The sequence below is a fragment of the Uloborus diversus genome, chromosome 10 (assembly GCF_026930045.1).
Source record: "Uloborus diversus isolate 005 chromosome 10, Udiv.v.3.1, whole genome shotgun sequence".
In the NCBI taxonomy this organism is placed as follows: domain Eukaryota; kingdom Metazoa; phylum Arthropoda; class Arachnida; order Araneae; family Uloboridae; genus Uloborus; species Uloborus diversus.
Genome location: NC_072740.1, coordinates 14,350,458 through 14,371,850, shown reverse-complemented (window position 1 = coordinate 14,371,850; position 21,393 = coordinate 14,350,458). Strand labels below are relative to the sequence as shown.

At 33.2% G+C, this 21,393-nt stretch overlaps 1 protein-coding gene across 1 annotated transcript in view; it reads right to left on the bottom strand.

Moving 5' to 3' along the window:
- LOC129231665 (protein inturned-like) overlaps positions 1-19,382 on the bottom strand; it is an 88,541-nt gene extending 69,159 nt beyond the window's left edge. Inside the window, exons 1-3 of the mRNA XM_054866028.1 lie at positions 19,291-19,382; positions 8,057-8,511; positions 7,882-7,967 (exon numbers count right to left, since the gene is read on the bottom strand). Coding sequence (XP_054722003.1) covers positions 7,882-7,967; positions 8,057-8,511; positions 19,291-19,355 — 606 coding nt within the window. The 5' untranslated portion in view covers positions 19,356-19,382. The remainder of the gene's footprint in view (positions 1-7,881; positions 7,968-8,056; positions 8,512-19,290) is intronic.
- Between the last annotated feature and the right edge of the window lie 2,011 nt (positions 19,383-21,393).

The following is a 21,393-nucleotide window of genomic DNA, read 5'->3' as shown; positions in this document are numbered from 1 at the left end:
TTAAAGTTAGATTTAAGTTTTAACCTGGCTTTATGATGTGCTATGTAATTATTCTTCATTCCTTTTTAATATGGGACCCTCCAAACCACTCCTCTTGTTAATATTACCAAAGATCGTCTACAAACTGCGTTTAAAAAAGTAACTTGTAAAAGTTTCCAGGGGAGGGTTCAACACCTCTCCTTTTCGCCAACATCGTTCAAGATCTGCCTAAATTTTGTTTTAAGCACCTGAGTTTCAAAATGTTTCCCGGGAGAGAACTCCCCCCCCCCCCTAACATCACTGAAAGTTTTTAATAATTACGTTTTTGGAGCTTCAATTTCGAAAAATTGCTGGTCCTCTAAAAGTTACTCATGAATCATGGATTGCCTACATTTGCAATTTAAAGAGTTCAATTTTGAAAAAAATTTGCGAGAGGACCTCAGAATCTCTTCAACCCCTAACCTTACCAAAGATAGTCTAGAATGTGCTTTTAAGTCTGTAAATTAAAAAAAAATTCCTCGGATGGGCCTTTTAATCTCTCCTCCCCATAACATCACCAAAAATCGTCTAAAACAGCGTTTTTAGAGCTAAAATTTCAAACAATTTCCGGGGGAGTGTCCAAACCTCTTCTCCCTTACCATTACCAAAGATAATTAGAATGCATCTTTAAGACTGTAAATTACTCATAGAAAAATTTCTTTGTGTGGGCCCTCGAATCTCTCCTCCACGTATCATCAGGAAACGATCGTATTAGACTGTGTTTTTAGCTCTACAATTGCAAAAAAAGAACCCCCAGCACCTCCCTCTTCCTAACATTATTAGAGGTAATTTTTTTCGTTTTCAAGGTTTCAATTTCAAAAAATGGTCGGGGGAGGGGAGGGCACGCACCCGAGCCCTTAATGTTACGAAAGACAGTTAAAATGCATTTCTAAGATTACAAATCAGAAAAAATTCCTTTGATGGGCCCTCAAATCTCTCCTCTCTCTAACATCATCAAAGATCGTCTAAAACTGCATTCTTAGAGCTATTATTTCAAAAAATAGAGAGGGGAGCGCCACCAAACCTCTTCTCCCCTAACGTTACCAGAGATCGTCTAAAATGCGTTTTAAAGACTACAAATTCGAAAATTTCTCCGGAGGAGAAACCCCTGGACCCCCTTTACTTCGGAGTTAACATTATACTTACGGTTGGTTCATATCGGATTCCTCTTAAAACAGAAGTCCTATACAGTCGCCTCAGAAAACTAACAATTCTGATCACAGGAATACCACTTTGAGGCGATGATATATGCACACGTTTGTTAAGAAAAGAGGAATATTATTGGAAAGGTTGAAGCCTTTATGTTCAACTTGTGTCGCCTAGTGAAAATTCCTAAAAAATGCTCTGGTTAAAAGGTATGCTCTATATTGATATTTGTAAAATTCTAAAATATCCAAAGCATCATATTTTTCCAAAAGGCCCCCTCAGAAAATTGTCTGGATGCGCCCCTGCACCAGGGGGAAAATGGCGACTGAGGACATTTTTTTAGGTGGCCACTTTTTCAAACTAGGCCGCCACGAGGCGAGTGGCGACAGTGAATCTTGACCTCTAGTCTTGTGCATTAACCATTTGATCAGTTGTCATCTTTATTTTTAACAGCATCTCTATCCTGGTTTTTTTTTTTTTGCATCTATCAATCAATGATTTGAATACTTTCCTCTGTTATTATGTTTACTCACTTGTGTTCTTACCACTCTGTTGTGTATTAATTTTTACTTCTACTTCTTCTACCATTGTAACTTCGACTTCAACTCCCAGTACAGATATAGTTTTGATATGGTGTGGTAGGTATGGCGAAATGTTGTCCTTGAATAAAACATATAATAATCAATCTCGTCTTTCAATGGACCATGAAGTACAAAGTATATAATAATTTGGCGACAATGTGAATAGATAATGGCTGAAATTACACAGCTAGTCAAAGCTCTTGAAAGATTTTGTGAATAAACTTAATATTACTGCTCCGGAACCAAAACGCAGTACTAAAGATGTTCTTGCTCAACAGAATTTATCCTTTGATCAATTTGATGAATCATCGGAATCTTTTGATCGTTATTCACAGAGATTGGAAAACTACTTCAAATTAAAAGGGTTATCGAATGTGGATGCGGAAACAGAAGAACTAAAAGTTTTAGTTTTGATCAACTGCCTCGGTTCCCGCCAATACCAGCTTCTGTCTAGTTTAACTGCTCCTGATTTACCTTCAAAGAAAACTTATAAAGAATTGCTGTCATTACTAAAACAGCATCCTATCGCCAAAACCGAACGTTTTGACCAAACAGCATAAATTTTTTTCGAGACTTCAAAATCATGGTGAGTCGATATCTACCTTCATTTCTTCATTAAAAGATCTTGCAAAAAATTCTGAATTTGTTTCTCAATGTAATTCAAGTGATTGTTCGAAATCTATGTTAAATTTATTATTATGTTCTCAATTTATTCGAGGATTGTCTGATTCTGATATTCGTGAAAAATTGTTGCAACAAGGTGATATTACATTTGAAAAGACAATCGAAATTGCTTTAGCTATTGAACCTACAAAAATTGAGAACAAGCAAGTATATAAAAGTAATTTTTCAAATTCTGTTAACAAAGTATCACTCGGTAGCATGAAAAATAAGCGTCCACTTCAAACCAAAAATGAAAATGCAAAATTCAGAAGTCGCTCAAAATCACCCATGAAATCTAAAGGTATTAATTTTAAAGAGCTTGGATTAGAGGAATTATGTTTACATTGCGGGAAATCTAACCATAAAACCCAAAATTGTTTTTTAAAGAATAAACTAACTTGCAAATATTGTTCAAAACGTGGACATTCAATTTCGGTTTGCATTTCTAATTTAATCAAAAACAAAACAAGGAATCAAAATGTCAACAACATTATACATGATCAAGATGACATTGCTGTAAATCAAATTTATGATGTTTTTTCTAATAATTATGCAAATGATGATAAGATGTATGCTATTATCGAATTAAATGGTTTGAAACATAAATTCGAATGTGATTCAGGAAGTAAAGTAAGCATAATGAATATTGATGAATTTAAGAAGTTAAAACTTAATATTCCAATTCAAAGAACAAATGTGTGTTTTCGAAGTTACACTGGTCAGATTTTCAAGCCACTTGGTATTGTACAATTAAATATTTCTTATGAAAATAATTCAAGTTTTGAAGATTTATATATTGTGTCAAGTCAAAATTGTGCTATTTTAGGATGAGATTGGATTAGAAAATTAAGCATTAATTTACATGACCTTAGCAAAATTTCAAATGTTCCTAGTGTCCATGTTTCTGTATCAAAAATTCTTGATTCATATTCAGATGTGTTTGAACCTAAGGTTGGTTGTATTCCTAATTACACATGCTCCCTAAAATTAAATCCAAATGCTAAACCAGTTTTTATTAAACCTCGTTCTGTTCCATACGCCTTAAAACATAAAGTTGAGGAAGAGCTTGATAAATTAGAAGCAGAAGGTATAATTGAAAAAACTGACTTTTCTGAATGGGGAACACCCCTAGTAGTTGTTCCAAAATCTGATGGTTCTGTACGCATTTGTGCAGATTTTAAAGTCACAGTTAATAATCAGCTTCAAAATGCACGACATCCAATTCCTAGAATTGAGGATATTTTTAATAAATTACGCGATGGAAAATTTTTCTGTACCTTAGATATCCACAAAGCATATTTGCACATGAAAGTTGATGAAGAACGTGCTAAATTTCAAACGCTTTCAATCCATCGTGGTACATATTTAGCTAAATGGCTATTTTTTGGTACAAAAATTGCTCCAAACGAATTTCACAAATTTATGGATCAATTTGTTCAAGATTTAGAGGGTACAATAGCATATTTTGACGATTTAATTATCCAGGGTAAAACCAAACAAGAATGTCAAGAAGGTTTATTTAAAGTGCTTGAAAAGTTACGTGAATTTCATCTGCATTTAAATCTTGCCACATGTCAATTTTTTGAAGAAAAAGTTCAGTATCTAGGACACATTATCAGCTCTGTTGGACTTCAAAAATCACCAGACAAAATCAAAGCTATCTCTGAAACACCTCAACCTAAAAATGTCGATGATGTCCGAAAATTTATTGGTTTGGTAATGTATTATTTTTAAAATTTATTCCGAAATTTATTCCAGATGCGTCTAGTCTTCTTCATCCATTAAACGAACTCTTATGCCAAAACATTCGCTTCAAATAGACTGCACAGTGTGAAGCTGCTTTTTTTAATGCAAAATCAGTTATTACAAGTAATCAAGTCCTTGTACCTTATGACCCAGATCTTCCGGTTACCTTAGCCAACGATGCCAGTCCCTTTGGACTCTCAGGGGTTCTATCACATGCAATGCCTGATGGAACTGAACGCAAGATCGCTTTCGCTTCAAGAAGTTTACACAGCTGCCGAGAAAAATTATAGTCAACTCGATCGTGAGGCAACTGCGGTTGTGTTTGCTTGCAGAAACTTTTATGACTACATTTTTGGAAGAAAATTCACTTTAATTCTCGACAACGAAGCTATTTGCGCCATCTTCCATCCAGAGAAAAGTCTTCCAGTAATGTCTGCATCACGAATGCTTCGATATGCTCATTTTCTTTCAAATTTCAACTACACAATAGTTCATAGAAAATCTGATAAACACTTGAATGCAGATTACCTTTCCAGATACCCCTTACCAATTTCAGTTAAACAAATAAATAGTATTGACGAATCACAAGCATATCAACAATTTATTATCAATTGGATCTCAACAGTAATTTTAACCGCAGAGAGAATAAAACATAAAAGAGAAAGAAATGTTGAATTAAAAAAGTTGAAATATGATGTTGTGGTAAGGAATGTATTCAATCCTACTATAACTCTTCAAGACGGAATTTTGTTTAGCGGAGATAGAGTTATAATTCCTAAGTCACTTCAACCAGAAATGCTCAGGCAACTACATTCAACACACATAGGCATTGTCAAGATGAAAGCTCTCTCACGAAACTACTGCTATACTGGAAAAACATCGATTCTGATATTGAAAATCTTGTCAAAAGTTGCAAAGAATGCTGTAACATAAAAAAGAATCCTGTTAAAGCACCTCTTCATGTGTGGGAAAAACCAGAGAAAATTTGGCAAAGAGTCCATATTGATTATGCAGGTCCCTTTATGGAACACAATTTTTTTATCGTTGTGGACGCCCTTTCCAAATGGCCATAAATTATCCCAATTAAAAGATCTCCAACATCCAAAAATACTATTTCCTTGCTGGAAGAAATCTTCAGTTGGCACGGACTGCCTGAAATTTTAGTGTCAGACAATGCTTCCATATTCAAATCCAGCGACAAATGGACAGGCCGAAAGATATGTCCAAATTCTGAAGACAAAATTAAAGTACATGAGATATCACCCAGGAACCCTCCATAGTAAATTGTGTAAATTACTTTTTCGTTTTCGAATAACTCCCCTACAAAATGGACTAACTCCATGTGAATTATTACTGGGACGAAAACTACAATCAGAACTTGATCCCATTAAACCAACAACATCAAAAGTAAACAACAGTGTTACACAGCCTGATTTCAACAAAAGTTATAAACTTGGAGAGAGAGTCCAATCTCAAAATTATACATCATCCAACAAATGGAAATATGGTATCGTCGTAGAAAAGCTTGGATGATTGCACTACTTAGTAGAATTAGATGAGTGATATGTGATTAAACGACACTATAATGAATTAAGATCGTGCCAAGTAAGCAAACCGTCTTCAGATTTTCCTTTACCCAGAAGAGTACACTTCTCACTTCCATTACACAGTTCTTCAACAACCAGTCACCAAAGTGATCTCCCTTTGATACATCATGAAAAAGTGCATCAACCACCTGCTACGTCACAAAATAATGAAGTCAGTGACCCCAATGCTCTGCCCCAACCATCAGCAAAATCGACAGTAGCTCAAACAGTGCCTAAAAAGGACAATATCACAAAAGCTAGTGTCTCCGGCCCTCCAGTTCCTTTAAGGAGATCTCTGATAAAGGGGGATCTTAAGGATAAAGTTAAATCTCTGAAGGAAAAAAAATTGCAGAATTATTGTATCATTATTGTAAATAACTTTAACATTTATTTTAATTTACTTTATTGGTTCTCATTTTGTATATATTTATTATATTCTACACATATATATATTATTTGTAAATATTTAATGTTTTAAATAAGTGTGGGAGAATTGTTGTGTATTAATTTCTACTTCTACTTCTTCTACCCCATTGTAACTTCGACTTCAACTCTCAGTAAAGATATAGTTTCGATATGGCGTGGTACGTAAGGCAAAATGTTGTCCTTGAATAAATCATGTAATAATCAATCTCGTCTTTCAATGGACTATGCAGTGCAAAATATATAATACACTCCTCAGTTTGATGGTATTTCATTAGTAAATTGTAACTGGATTACTTTGCAAAGAGTCCAAAGTTTTGCTTTTGAAAACTTCCCATTTGAAAAAAATATGTCACGTTTAAAAAAATTTTGAAGACTTTTTTGTTCTTTGGTTTTTAATTTAGCATGTTTCCTTTATTTAAAATCATTCAGCCTTTTTTGCTCATCAACAATTTTCATTTGCCTCCGAGGCTTATTATTAACAGAAAACAATTTTTAAACATTAATGATGTAAAAAAATATAAAAACGTCAATCACTCAAGAAACCAGTACTGAATAAACTTCAGTATAGCACTAAAAATCTTAGTCAAATTACAATCTTGTTGCGACTTTTGACCAAACGCAACGACACTTTCTGAAATCGACACCTGCTAATCATCTTCAATTACTATTTTTTCATGCTGATTAATTACCATTATTGAAAACATTTGATTTTCATAAGATGTGTGAAGCTAATTATTATTAAATTACAAGAAGAAATTGTCTCTGTGAAAAATGAAAGAATGCTATTTTACTTTTCAAGAATAAAAAATTCATTTAAAAAATGTAGGGTTAAAGCAAAATTTTCTGCCCCTGATCATTTTGCCGCCCTAGGCAGCTGCCTACTCTGCCTATAGGGAAATTGGGCCCTGATTTTGAAAGTTTTTGATGGTCTTTCATAGGGTTTTTTTAACATTGCATAGATAAAGGAGAAAATGGGTACATAAGAAAATTCATCATTAATGAATGCAAGTGGTCGCTGTATAGAGGTGGTCACTATTAGAAGTTTCACTGTACTGTAATTAATTAACTAACATTCATTTTTATTTGAAAAATATTCATAATCTTCATTTTTCTATGCTTTGTCAAAGGTCATAATATTGTGTTAAAAAGAAATAAAATAGCATTGCTAATAATGTTTCTTGTTGATCTGAAAGTTTAATTAACCACATAGATAAATACAATGAGTGTAAACAAATTATAAATATCAGGTTGGTTAATTGTTATTTGTGTAAAAATAATTTTGCTCTCCTCATGGTTATTTCATTATTCATTAAGTATCAAATTTATTTTACACTAAAGCATTGAATTGCATCCTTTATAATCTTGTATGATCTTCATGAGATGTTTATGTATTTAGTAATTCCTTTGGTATATTACGTTCAAAAGTTGGCAGACATCAAATGATTACTATGATTTTTAATGTAAAACTTTGTGTGTAGAATTTCAGTTTTTATATGGTAGCAAGTGTCAATTCGAAAAAAAATTGTTAATGGTAGGGGGGGGGGGCAAACATTTTCTACTGCCAACCAGAAATTTCTGCTGGCTGTTGCTTTTTTATTTAATCCCTAGAGCCTTAGATAATAAGGCCTAGTAAAATCATTTACAAGGAGATAATTCACTTTTACAATGAGCGATACATATATTACATAAAAGTGATAACATAAACTTATACATACCCTTGAAAGAGAGCTGATTTGATTTAAAATTTTATCAATATTTTCAAAATCTACATCAACATCATCTATGGATTTCAGATAATCCCCTATAAGTACGCAAAATATTATTTGTATCACATACAAAGGAGGGGGAGGGGGGAATACAATATAAAATAAAGAAATAAAAAATGCATACCTATTTTTAAGCCAGAACATTCTTTACCAGGAGCAAATCCAACAATCTGCATTTTATTTTTAAGATAGTTCATATCACCAGGAATATTTCCTAAATATAAACCAAGTACTTCAGTAGCTGTAACAATCTTACCAGCAAAAGTTTCCTTCAAGAATTTTATGTCAACAAAAATATCTTTAGAAGCCATTGGTGGGGAAGATCCACACAAAAAACCATCAGAACATTCCTTTTCTGGTTTGGATTTGGAGAGAGAAATTTTTGGAATATATTTTTGACGATTCTTTAACCACTTCCTAAATTTATCAGCTGCATTTAATTTTGGTTGAGTAGTTTCGAAATGTGTACCATCTATGTAAGTACTTTTCATATCATCTTTGATTGAGTCAATGTCCGCTTCTATGTAAAACAGATCACCTCTTGATCCAACATGGTCCAACCACAGAGCACCTTGTTCACTAAAAGAAAAAGATTTTTGTAAGATTGGACAGCATTTATTTCTATCATGATCTCCCTAGACATATATATTGAATATATCTCATTGGATTTTTCATTACAAAATTATTTTTGCAAAGCAAGGATAAATTTTAATAAAGTATATGAGTTAACTGTTTATTTCTAAAATATTCATAAAATCAACATGCACGATGTTCCGGAATTCATTACTAGTCTGGAGACGATATTTAAAAAACAGAAAGGGACAGAGGATATTCCTCTTTGTCTCGAAAGGGACAGTCATCCGATAAAGAATCGACTTGCCTCGAGTCCCGGTAGCAGAAACTGCGAGATGCGAGAAGTGCGTCGCAGATTTTTCAGCGCCCTGCAGATAATTTTACCAAAAAACAAAAGGAAAGTAAGAAAAAAATAATAAATAAATGAAGGAAAAAAAAAGTACAACTTTTGGCAAAAATCATTTTTTGACCGGAAATGCGATGGATGCTTCAGCATTTCAGCTAGAAACACAGTCGCCATATTTGGTCATAAACAAGATCGAAGTATAGATAAGATGCTTATAAGTGCCAAAGTATTCAAAAACAAATCAGAGTTGGATGTTTTATTTAACTGAAAACTAATGAAAATAACTCAAATGTGCTCCAAATCGTTTTTTTTTTCTGAATTTTTTTAAATAATATAAAAAACCACATCAAAATAGAACCTGGAAGTCATGATATTCAAAAATTCAACGAAAAAATGGCTTAATATACCAGTTTTAAAGGTAATACGTATTTAATTAAGTATGAGTAATAATTTTGTACAATTTGCTGCATTGTACCATTTCTTCCAAGGGTGTTTATTCCTAAATAAATCTAAATTTTGAAAAAGAGGCAGTAATTTCTAACCTCTGAGTCCTTGAACAAAGGGTTGGGGAAGTCAGAGTTCAATCTTGGCTGCATCACACAATAGTGTTAACTTTTCATATTTTTTAGAGAAAAACACATTTTTTTCATTAAAAACATTTGAGTTTATAGTATTAAACGAGTGAGAACATAAATTTTAAAATTAGATCTGTTTGTAAAGTAAAAATTTACAACAGAGAGAAAAATCTAAAATTTCTTTATGTGGTAGAAAATACTTTTCATAGTAAGAATTGAAAATAAATAAATAAATATATATATATATATATATATATATGTATATATATATATATATATATATATATATATATATATATATAAAACGATTGGTTATCTTTCTCCTTGCATTGGAACCCAAAATTTGTCTTTGAAAACTTCCTAATACAATTTTGGAATAAAAAGAACAACTTGCAGCTTCCTCATTTAATCATGAAATCTCAAAACTTTTAACAGGTTGTAAAGCCTAAACCATTGGAGATTCACCAGAAATATTTCTTATTCTTAAATACACAAAAAAAGTAACCATGCCAAGTTACAAAAAAAATCGTGACTGTGGGTGCTAAGCTACATTTTTTGATTGAGTTTTGCATTTTTTCTAAAATAAATTAAAGAAATAAAAATATTATTGAAATGATGAATAAAATAAGCAGATATAAGGTAGCACATAGTAAAAAACCACCCAACATTAAAAATAATTGAAATACTTTCAGGATGCAAAAAGATTGAAATCTCAAAAGGGGCGTGAAACTTTCGGCGCAGCACGTGTTTGACGTCGTTGGCATGATTCCAAAACGTCGTTTTTGGCAGATATCGCGGAGGATGAAGATTCAAAGGGAAAAAATAGAACAAATAAGAAATCGGAGACCGAAAATTTAAAAAAAACTTTTTTTTTTTTTTTTGAGAAAAATAAGGTCTAAAAGAGGCAAAAAAGGAGGAAAGGTTTTAAAAGCCAACAGAAAAAGTCGGAATTCCGGCAAAATCCCGAAAAATCTCATCCCTGTATTTAAAATTTCACCTTATCCCAATTGCTTAGGACGCAAAAGCGCTAAAAACTTTTCAAGTAAAGTGTAATCTCATGAGAATTTTTATTTTAAAATTATTTTTTTGCAACAATTTCAAAAATTTATACCTTAATTTTTGGTGTTGTCGCCATGTTTGGTCATTCCCAAGATGTTGGTACACAAGACTCTTTAAGTGCCTACGTTTTCATATACAAAAATTGGATGTTATTGCAATGAAAACTGTTGAAAATTACGCAAAATGTGCCATTTTTTTCGGATAATTCTTAATTATTGTCTTGAGAAATGCAAAATTTTATCTTTAGAATTGTTGTAAATCCCAAAATAAGGATGCAGAGGCAGTGGGATTGGAATGCAGAACATAATTTATTTAACAGAACACGAACATCACACAAACAGATACATTACTAGACTGCAACTTGCTGCAACTGAACATTCACTACGCTACAGCGTATTTAACTTGGAGATGACATCACATGTGATTCAATCACGGTTATAGGAACAGTCCACATTTGAATAGATATGGTTTAACATTGCAGCTCAACACCCCCTCTCAATGATAAACCAATAAAATTCAATCACAAATACATACATGAAACATTATTTAAAACACATTACATCTTTAACATTCAATAAATTCAAACATTTGTAGTGCTTTGAAGCAGAAAGTGGTTTAGTTAGTATGTCTGCGCTCATGTCAGACGTTGGAATATGCTCGAGGGAGATATTTTCATTATTCATTAACGTATCCCTATAAAGTGGTGTCGAATATCATTATGTTTTGTTCGACTATGATATAAAGAAGTTTCTGCCAATTTTAAAGCTCCATAATTATCAACAAAAATTTTTACTTTAGAAAAATCTATTAATTTTAATTCATTCAGTAATTTTTGTAAGTACAACGCTTCCTTACATCCATCAGATAAACTCATGTACTCAGCTTCAGTACTGCTCAAAGCAAGTTTTTTGCTTTTTAGATTCCCACGAAATTGTTCCATTACACAACATAAAACAAAATCCAGAATATGACCGCCTGTCATCAATATTATTACCCCAATCCGAATCAGTAAATCCAAAAGTATGAGAGTTTTTCCCATCAAAAACTAAACCGTAATTTATAGTTTTCTTTAAATATCTCAAAACTCGTTTTGCGGCATTCCATTGGCTAAATAGTTTAAATTTCCAATCAATTCTCTATACGGCAACGACTCATCAGGAGTTTCAGCCTTAACTAGTTTAATACCAACTTCCATGGGAGTACAAACAGTATTACAATCAGTCATATTAAATCTATCCAATAATTCTTTTATGTAATTCTGCTGAGACAATGTAATTATACCTTTAGCATTTTTGAATTCTATACCTAAGCAGCGATTTGCTTCACCAATATATTTTACATTTAGAGATACACTAAGGTGATTATGCAATTTGTGAATAATATCAGGGTCTTCACTAATGACTCATAAGTCATCAACATAAACAGCTAAAATTGTTAGCATGCCATTCTTTCGCATTTGAAAAAGACATGGATCACTTACCGTATTTACAAGTCCAAAATCTGCTAAAATGTTTTAATTTCAAATACCAACAACGACCACTTTGTTTTAATCCGTACAAAGACTTTTTTAGCAAACAAGTTTTCATATCCTTAGCAATATCATTTAGCATTTGTTTAGCTTTATTACACAATAAAGTATCTGATTCATTTTCAATCAAAAATTGCAAACCAATTTCAAAATGTTTGGGAATTTTCATGTACACAGTTTCATCCAAAATACCATTTAAATATGCAGTTGTAATGTCAAATTGGTGAATTTTTACTTTTAATTTTGAAGCTAATGAGGCCAACAGTCTTACAGAACTTAGTCTAGCTACTGGGGAGTACGTTTGATTTTGAAAATAATTTATAATGGGAATCTGAGAAAATCCCTGAGCAGTTAACCTGGCCTTTTTCTGCACATTATTTCCACTGACATTACATTTATTTTTCAAAATAAATCGACTACCAACTATGTCGTCAACCGAGCAAACATCCACTGGTTTTTCTACAAGATCGAAAGGGTCATTTTGAATTATACTTTTAACTTCTGAAGCAAATAGCTTCAATCCAAAGATTTGATTCATTCAAATTTAGAGCTTTCTCCAGTGGTATTTCCTCAGTCGTAAGCATACAACACAATGAAGACATGGAACTGATGTGATATACCCCACCCTTGGCGACTTTTTCCTGCTGGCGCCAAGAAAGCGTCGCCAAGAGAACGATGTATGACGACATATGTCATACATCATTCTTAGCGATGCTTTTTTAGCACCAACAGGAAAAAATCAGATAAAAACACATGATTAAAGCACTTCAGAACACAATATATATAAAAACAACATAAAACAACAACAAAAAACCATCACGAATATACGCTTTAAAAATGCCAGAATCTAGAAAGTTTTTGTACACAAAGAACAATTACTAGAAAGTATTTAAAATACTTAAATTGACAAATTACTAGAACAGCTCACCAATGAAATATGTACCAATAGAAATAAAAGCTATTTTCCAACATGCATTTCATCGAACAAAAACTTTTCTCATACTCTGCTATAAAAGAGCAAAGCGATTCAAAATGCGATGTTTAAAGCGGAAAACATCCCCAAAATCAATAACTATTTCAGCCAAAAAAGCGCTTAGTTACTCAAATGTATGATGTATGAAAAGTAAAAATGTCTCAACAGAACCATCCTAAACATAAACAATACAAAAATACCATACATTTATTTGCTATCCAGACATGCTTTCAAAATACCTATAATATTTTACATAAAATAACACCTTTATATTTTTATAAAATGCTGTCAACTTATTTTCAGAAATTCAGTACCTAAAGTGGGCACATTCATAGAATGTCTAAATAATTCGTGGCATTGATAAGAATTAACTTTTAAAACAAAATACCCGTACTATTTTTGTAAAATTAATTTACATACAGTAAAAATAAAGTTAAAAACTACAAAACCCCTCAAGGATTTATAAAAACAAAAAATTTCGAAAGAGAGAGTTTTTTTTTTTTTAATTCTAAAATAAAGAACTTACCTTTTTATGGTATAAATACCCACACTCAGTCTAAAACAATGCATCATATGAAAATAGCACGTTACAGATACACACTACGATGGAGATAATTTTAATTAACGTTCAAGTTTGAAGAAACTGGCATTTTCTAATGTTTTTACTTCAAAACACAACTACTGAATTTAAACTAACACAAAATAAGCTTTCCTGTATGGTATATTGCACGAAACAACACCTATCTCTCCTGCGTAAAACCGAGTAAACAACCCAAGTAAACAAGTTTGAACAAGATTGACTTCGGGTTGCGAAACACGGGTTACTTTCGCCAGGGATGACATGCTTAAGAAGTTATCGCCTTATTGGCGAGAAAAATATTTCAATTTTGTGCAAAAAATCGGATGTCGCCAAATGGGGGGGGGGGGTATATCACATCTGTACCAGTTTGAGAACTTTTCTGGGTCTACCATGATTTCCACTTCTGACAAGTTTTAGTCATCCTGGGGCGCGTTTTAATGTGGGATTATCACCAGGTGAATTATCATCACTAGAATTTTTATCTAATTTTCCCTCAAAATTTTCAGATGGTGAAAAAATGAACGTTCGAGTATTTTTATCAGATTTTAACACATCTTCCTCATATGGGTCAAGATTTACGTAATGAGGACTAGGAGCAAGATATTTACCTTCTAAGAATTTAACGCTACGAGTTATTTCAACAGAATTCTTATCAGAAAGATAAATTCTATATCCCTTACTTTGCTCATCATATCCCAAAAATATACCTTTTATCCCTCGTTCATCAAATTTTCTTTTATTTTTAGAGTTATTCCACATATATATATATGCCTCACAGCCAAAAACTTTAAAATATCCAACATTTGGTTCCCTTCCAAACCAAAGAGTATAGGGGGTTTTCCTATTTAAAGACTTTGAAGGTGTTCTATTCCTAACATGATTTGCTGTCGCTATGGCTTCAGCCCAAAAACGAACAGGCAAACTCGACTGAATTAGCAAACATCTCGCAATATCCAAAAGACTACAGTTTTTTCTTTCATTCCTCCCCCCTTGCTCGGGAGTATGGTTTACAGTTAATCTACGAGCAATACCCGACTCTTTCAAAAAAGTATTAAAATGTTCACCTAAATATTCCCCACCTCTATCAGTTTGAATAAATTTTACTTTGTTTCCAGACTGCCTTTTTAACAAATTTTTAACTTCTCGAAACGCTTCAAACGCATCACTTTTATGTTTTAAAAATCTTACTTCAGTCCAGTCAGAACTTTCATCGGTAAAAGTCACAAAATATGATGCACCTCCAATAGATTTCTCAGGCATCGGTCCACACACATCAGAGTGAAGGATTTGGCATCTCGTTTCAGTTTTCGTGTGAGTATTCGGGAAGCTTGACCTGCACAGTTTACCTCTTATACACACTTCGCAATTGAAGTCTTCTGGCACGGGGGCAGTTCTTTTAAATCACGAAAAGCGGAAATCTGAGTTCCTTTCTTTAAATTATCAGCAGACGCATGTCCAAATCTAAAATGAAGTTTCACAAAATCACATTTGTCTTTCGTATCTAAGGAGCAACTTGCTAGAGAAGACAAATTTTCCACTTGCAAACTAGATTTCAAACTATCGCACCGGTTCATCTCACGGGATTCCAATTCTAAAGCTCTCGGTTCATCACACGAAAATTCATCAGGCCTTTCCTGAACTTGTGGTTTCTCGGGAAAAATTTCTAAGCAAAATAGATTTCCTTTTCTTTTCCCAATAATTTTGTTTCTTTTATTTTGAAGTATTACATGCGTTTTGTTGTAAGTAACTATATATCCTTTATCACATATTTTAGCAATTGAAAGTAAATTGTTAGATCAGGAACAAACATAGCTTTGCTAATCGTTAGCTCTTCCAATCGGTTGTTCATTCTTGTTGTGACGACTGCTTCACCGATTCCTTGAATTTCAGTAGAACTTTTATCGGCAAGCTTAAGATTTCGCACGGGGGAGATTTTCAAAGATGTAAACAGGGATTCGTTTGACAGAAAGTGGTTCGAAGAACCGCTATCCAGAATGAACAAATTGGATGTCTTGCTATCCACACCATCTACAGAATCACATTCCACATTGAGACAATTCTTATAATATTGCCGAGTAATTTTAGGGCATTTTTTGCTAATATGTCCATGCTCTTTACAATTCCAGCATTGATATCTTGGTTATTAGTTCGATGTTCGTTCGGGCGACTTTGTGGAGGGTATTTCTGATAATTGTTCAAATGGTTATTCTTGAAATTCGATTTTTGACAGAAGTTATTTTTCTTTGTCGCATTAGCAAAATAAGCACCGGAAACATCACTGCAGTTCTTTTCTTTTTTTCTCGCGTTGAATTCTTCAACAATTTTAATTTTCAAAGTCTCTGGTTTTGGTAGCTCGTGTCTAGATTCTATAGCAACACGAAACTTATCGAAATTGCTTGGCAAACTATAAAGCAGCATAATTGTCAAAAGTTCATCATCGATATTTATTTCCAGGTCTTGCAGCTGATCAACAAAATTGAAGAATTCACGTAAATGATTTCGAACGTCGTTTTCACTTTCTTTCATTTTCAAGTGCAGCAGTGATTTTAGAAGAGTTGCTTTTCTCGCGGGACCGGTTGATTTATAAATTTCTCACAGCTTATTCCAAACTTCTTTTGCAGTAGTACATCTTTTAATCTGTTTCAGTTCTGTAGGCTGGATACATAGGATAATGTCCGCCATTGCTTTTTCGTCACCGGCATTCCATTTTTGAATTCCATCCGTGTCTGTTGCTGCAGGAGGATTTTCAACGATGTATTTCCAATTGTCATTTTTAATTACTATTGCTTTCATTTGAACTGTCCAAGTTTCGAAGTTAGACTTATTCAGCAGTTCCATTTTGAAAAGTGAAGCTCCCGACGCAGCCATTTTCATTTTACGAATGTTCTTTCAAGAACAAAAAAATTTTCTTTCAGAATCCAAATTCAAAACGTCCAAAGTAAATACCTTTTACTGCATTCCGTGGCCAAAGCTCTGGGCACATGACCTGTTGTAAATCCCAAAATAAGGATGCAGAGGCAGTGGGATTGGAATGCAGAACATAATTTATTTAACAGAACACGGACATCACACAAACAGATACATTACTAGACTGCAACTTGATGCAACTGAACATTCACTATGCTACAGCGTATTTAACTTGGAGATGACATCACATGTGATTCAATCACGGTTATAGGAACAGTCCACATTTGAATAGATATGGTTTAACATTGCAGCTCAACAAGAATATTATCTTATCTTCATTGCTTTAGAGGATAATGTGCTAAACACTATTTCGTATAATTAATTGTAGTTTTTTAAGGATTTTGAATTTATTTCTACTTTTATGTAACAAATTCAAAAATCTATTTATAATCATGAACTTTTCGCATAGACGTCATGTTTCGTCATTCACAACATGGAAATACACGAGACTATTGCCTAAGTTTCCAAAAACAAAATTGGATGTGAACCTCAATACAAACTATTAAAGATAACATAAAATGTACAATAAATCATGTTTTTTTTTTATAATTATTTTCATGAAAAATGTGAATTATTATCTGCACAATTGTATTTGATCCTCATTGCTTTGGAAGCTTTGCCATAAACTAAAACAACTCTAAAATGCAGTTTTCTGCCAAATTCTCATAAAAGAATCATTTTTTGAAAAAAAAAGTATTCAAAAACCTATTTTAACTTAAATTTTCCATTTTTAAATGAATATGTATTGGATAATTGTTTTTCATAGTGCGTAGAGTTCTATTTATTTTCATGAAAATAGTGAAAATTGCCCCCCTCCCCCTTTTATACTTTAAAACTTGGCGACAATAGTGACCACTTAGTTTTTCGGGTCTAGTGGCCACTGGCCAGTTGGAAAATTTCTGAGTCTTAACCTTTACAAGGGACTTGTGTATTTTATGAAAACTTAAAATAAAACTAATAAAAATGCTGCAGATTATTTTCAACTCCCCAAAATAGTGTCGCAGACAGAATAGAAAGTTTCTGCTACTGGGCCTCGAGTTACAGCAGAAACACTCACCCTACCAAACTCAGGAGGACTTTGTCGGCTGATTACCGATATGTTGCTGCAGATTTACAGCAAAATGCTAATATTTAACGTGACACGTGACATCAAAAAATCTCAAAAATATGACAAAAATACAAAGAATTCAGCATGTAAAAGCCAAATGTGGATGATTTTGGACATTTCAGTTGAAAACAAATGACTTAGCTATTGAAAATAAATACCATGTGCTTTCAAACTGATGCTGTTTATTGGTTTATGTTTCCTTATTGTGGTGGTTAGTCCAAGAGCAATTATAACTTTTGAATTTAAATTTTTTTTACAGCAAGTAACAACCGGAAGAACCAGTAATCATCATTTTTTTAAATGATTATAAACTATTGAATTATCCTAGGAAATAATTCATAAATGTTTCAAAGTTTTTATTGTTGCGATAGTAAGACATTTGAACCCAGGAATAACAGCAGGTATATATCCTACGACCATATCCACTAAAATGCTTTGAAGCGATAACATGCTTTTAAGTTTTGAATAAATGCCCTTTTTTAAAAAAACAGCACCCTGCACTTTTTTAATCCTGGGGGAAGCTCTGGTGGCGCCTCTAATCAATAATTTCACAATGAACAATATTTTTTCTTTCCGATAGTGCTGAATAAGAGACCCATCTCAAGAGGCGTCTGGGATTGAATGTATCTGGGATTCAAAGTTCAGTTAGTACTTTTGACTATGTCAGTCCAAACATACAAAACACTAAAATAAAAATATCTTATTACTCATCTTAGCTAAATTTAGAATGATGCTGTTAGTGGAATTTAGATGCCGTTTTAAAGGATGAATGTTTAAAAGGTTGGCACTTTTATTATTTGCTAACAAATTTGTATGAAACATGGTTTGCTCAAGCAAATATACTGATACAGAGTAGATGCTGAACCTGACATAATTCAACGCTCATGAATAAAACTATACAGTGATATTTGTGTAAGTTGACCACTTGCAGTGCACTACTTTAGTGTTCAACTAATAGAGGTTGAATTACATGATATAGATCTAATTCTGTACCTGAAAATAGCGGCAGGGGTGATTGTGAGTTCATGAAAAAATACCTGAAAGTTTCAAAGCGAGAACGGGGGGGGGGGGGAATCTTTGACCCTTATTACTTAAGCGCACCTTTGCCATAGTATTAAATAGTTCTGTCAAATATTGTGTCAAAATATTGTGTGTAAATTTGATTAAATTTTTAATGGGTTACAAAGTTACTTTTGAGCTGGTGTTATACAAATTATTTTGACATTTGTCCATCTTAAGGGATAGGTGTCCATCTTAAGGCTCTTGCAGGTATATTTGATGAATATTATGTAATTAAAAAAATTGCGGAGGTAGGGAGATAAAAGCATACAAAAAAAAAAACATAATTCCGGTATTTTCGGACATAAAAATGCCGGAAATACGTCCGAAAATACCGGAAATTCGGTAAAATACCAAAACACAATCAACCCTGTAGCGGTCAACTTCCAAGGATGGTCAACAGGTTTACTTTACAGGTTTTACTGTATCTCTTCCTGAGTTGACCTCCTCATTTAGTAAGCTGAACGTTGGAAAAGATACTATGATAACAGTAACGTTAAACTGTCTAAAATTTGTAATATAATTTTCAGCATAGATGCACTGTTTTCATTTTAAGACCAACGGTAAAGTATTTAAATTCTAAAGCATACCAATCACTAGAGCCACAACTGCACGAATCATCTTCTGAAGCGTAACTTTCCGGTTTTTCGGCCATGTTTAAATAAAACGCTAAATTCGACTTATATAGTGTGAAAAGAGAAGAACACAAGCCCACTATAATCTGTACTTGACTTGCATGTGCGTAAAATAAATTCTTGAACACGCTTTCGGCGAAACGTTTCTATGGCGACAGAGGAAGCCATGGAGGAAGCTAATATACAAAATTATACTACATTATTCACTTTTGCGCAAAGGGAGATAAAAGTTTTGAAAGGAAAGTCCTTTCTCTTCAGCATTTCTGAATATGAGGAACAGTAGTTTGCGACGAGAAACGAATTACAAATTCAGCAACATTTATTTCTTTCAAAGATTTAAAACTCTGAAAGAGCAGAGTAATTGATTTTTCGTATCGTATTCTTATTGTTTTCTCTTGCGAAAAATTATTCAACACTAGATACTTTTTCACTATTTTTAAGATGAATGTGTGGGCTTGAAAGGAATTTTTAAGTAGCATACATATTATTTCCACTTTGATTTCTTGAAGAAAAAGGTTTTTCTAAAATATCTATACATCCTGATATACCACTCAACTTTACTTTTCGCCACCAGACGGCGATAGAAACACTGTTTTGCAATTTTGCGTGCTGTGTGTTGTGGACACTGATCTGAACTAGAATTTCTGGATAGCTCACTTCCCCTTAACCGGGGGAAGCCGTTCGCCGCCTTCATGGAGAGGGTTTCGGGTGTGGTTCCAGCTTCTAGCGTGGCTACTTTATCGCTAGTTTGGCAGATATTTGGCGAAGATGCCGTTTGGCGACGGCTCTTTTGTTGTTCATTGTTGCATTGTTCAATGTGGTTCCAGTGTTGGATTTTAAATCGAATCCTTTTTTTTTATAACAATCAATACCAACTTGTAGTGCATATAACTGCTCTTATACAAGCATCAAAATGTTAAAACCTCAGAGAAAACGGTCCATCTGTGACAGGGGCGGATACAGAAATTGGAGGGGTCTGGAAATTAAATAGCGCACCCCCCCCCCCCCCCCGCATACAGTGTTTCATAACAAAGTTTTCATGACTTTATTTTTAAATGTTTCTTTTAGGATCACTTAGAGCCTTTTCGTCTACTTTTAGGTACATAAATATTATACACCAATATGCTTTGAATGTGGACGTAAAACATCTTTAACATTTCAAGCGAGGGTGTGCCCACAGGAGGGGATAATGGCGCAAGTTGCGCAATCAAAAGTTTGATTTTTTTTGGGGGGGGGATTGTTTTAATGTTTTTATTTATTTTTTTGAATTTGATTAATTTTTAATGATTAATTTTTTTTAACTTAAATTTATTGAATAATTTTTATTTTAAATTTTTTATTTTATTTCATTCTGTTTATTTATTTATTTAGTGTGTGTGTATGTATGTCATTGGCGTAGCACAGAACTTTTCTGATAAAATAATCACCATAGCACTTAAAATTAAATAAATTAAATAAATTTAAAAAATAAATCCAATAAAAAAAGAGCAAAAACAAGTGAAAAATTTAAAAAAATGGAAAGAGGATTGAGAAAATGGGGGGGGGGGGGGGAATTATGCCATTGAACTTGGGGGGCGGGGATGGGCACCCCTGAAACGAATTAAATACTAAACCCAATATAACATCACTGAGATATTATAAAATGAACGGTTTTAATTAGGAACATTGTCATACTGATTATAACACGAGGGCAAGGCTATTAAATAGACCCATACCTCATTTGAGTTTTTATAAATTAATTTATATTTTAGCTGTAAAATGTCATAAATGTCATGTAATTAGGAAAATCATAACATCATAATACATAAGTTTTATTGAAGAATTCAGAAACTCTGACCTGGATCTACGTACCCGCAGACTAGGGACGTATCCACAGGGGCGGGGAGGGGGCGGACCCCTCCCCCGAATCGTTTTGCAACGTAAAACAGAAGAAAGTTTTTTTTTTAAAGTCTTAACTGGGTAACTACGAGTGAAAATTTGAAGAAATGCAGAATAAGCAATTAGTTCTCATTAACTGCAAAGCATACATAAATTTCGACACTTATTAGGGCTTCCTGC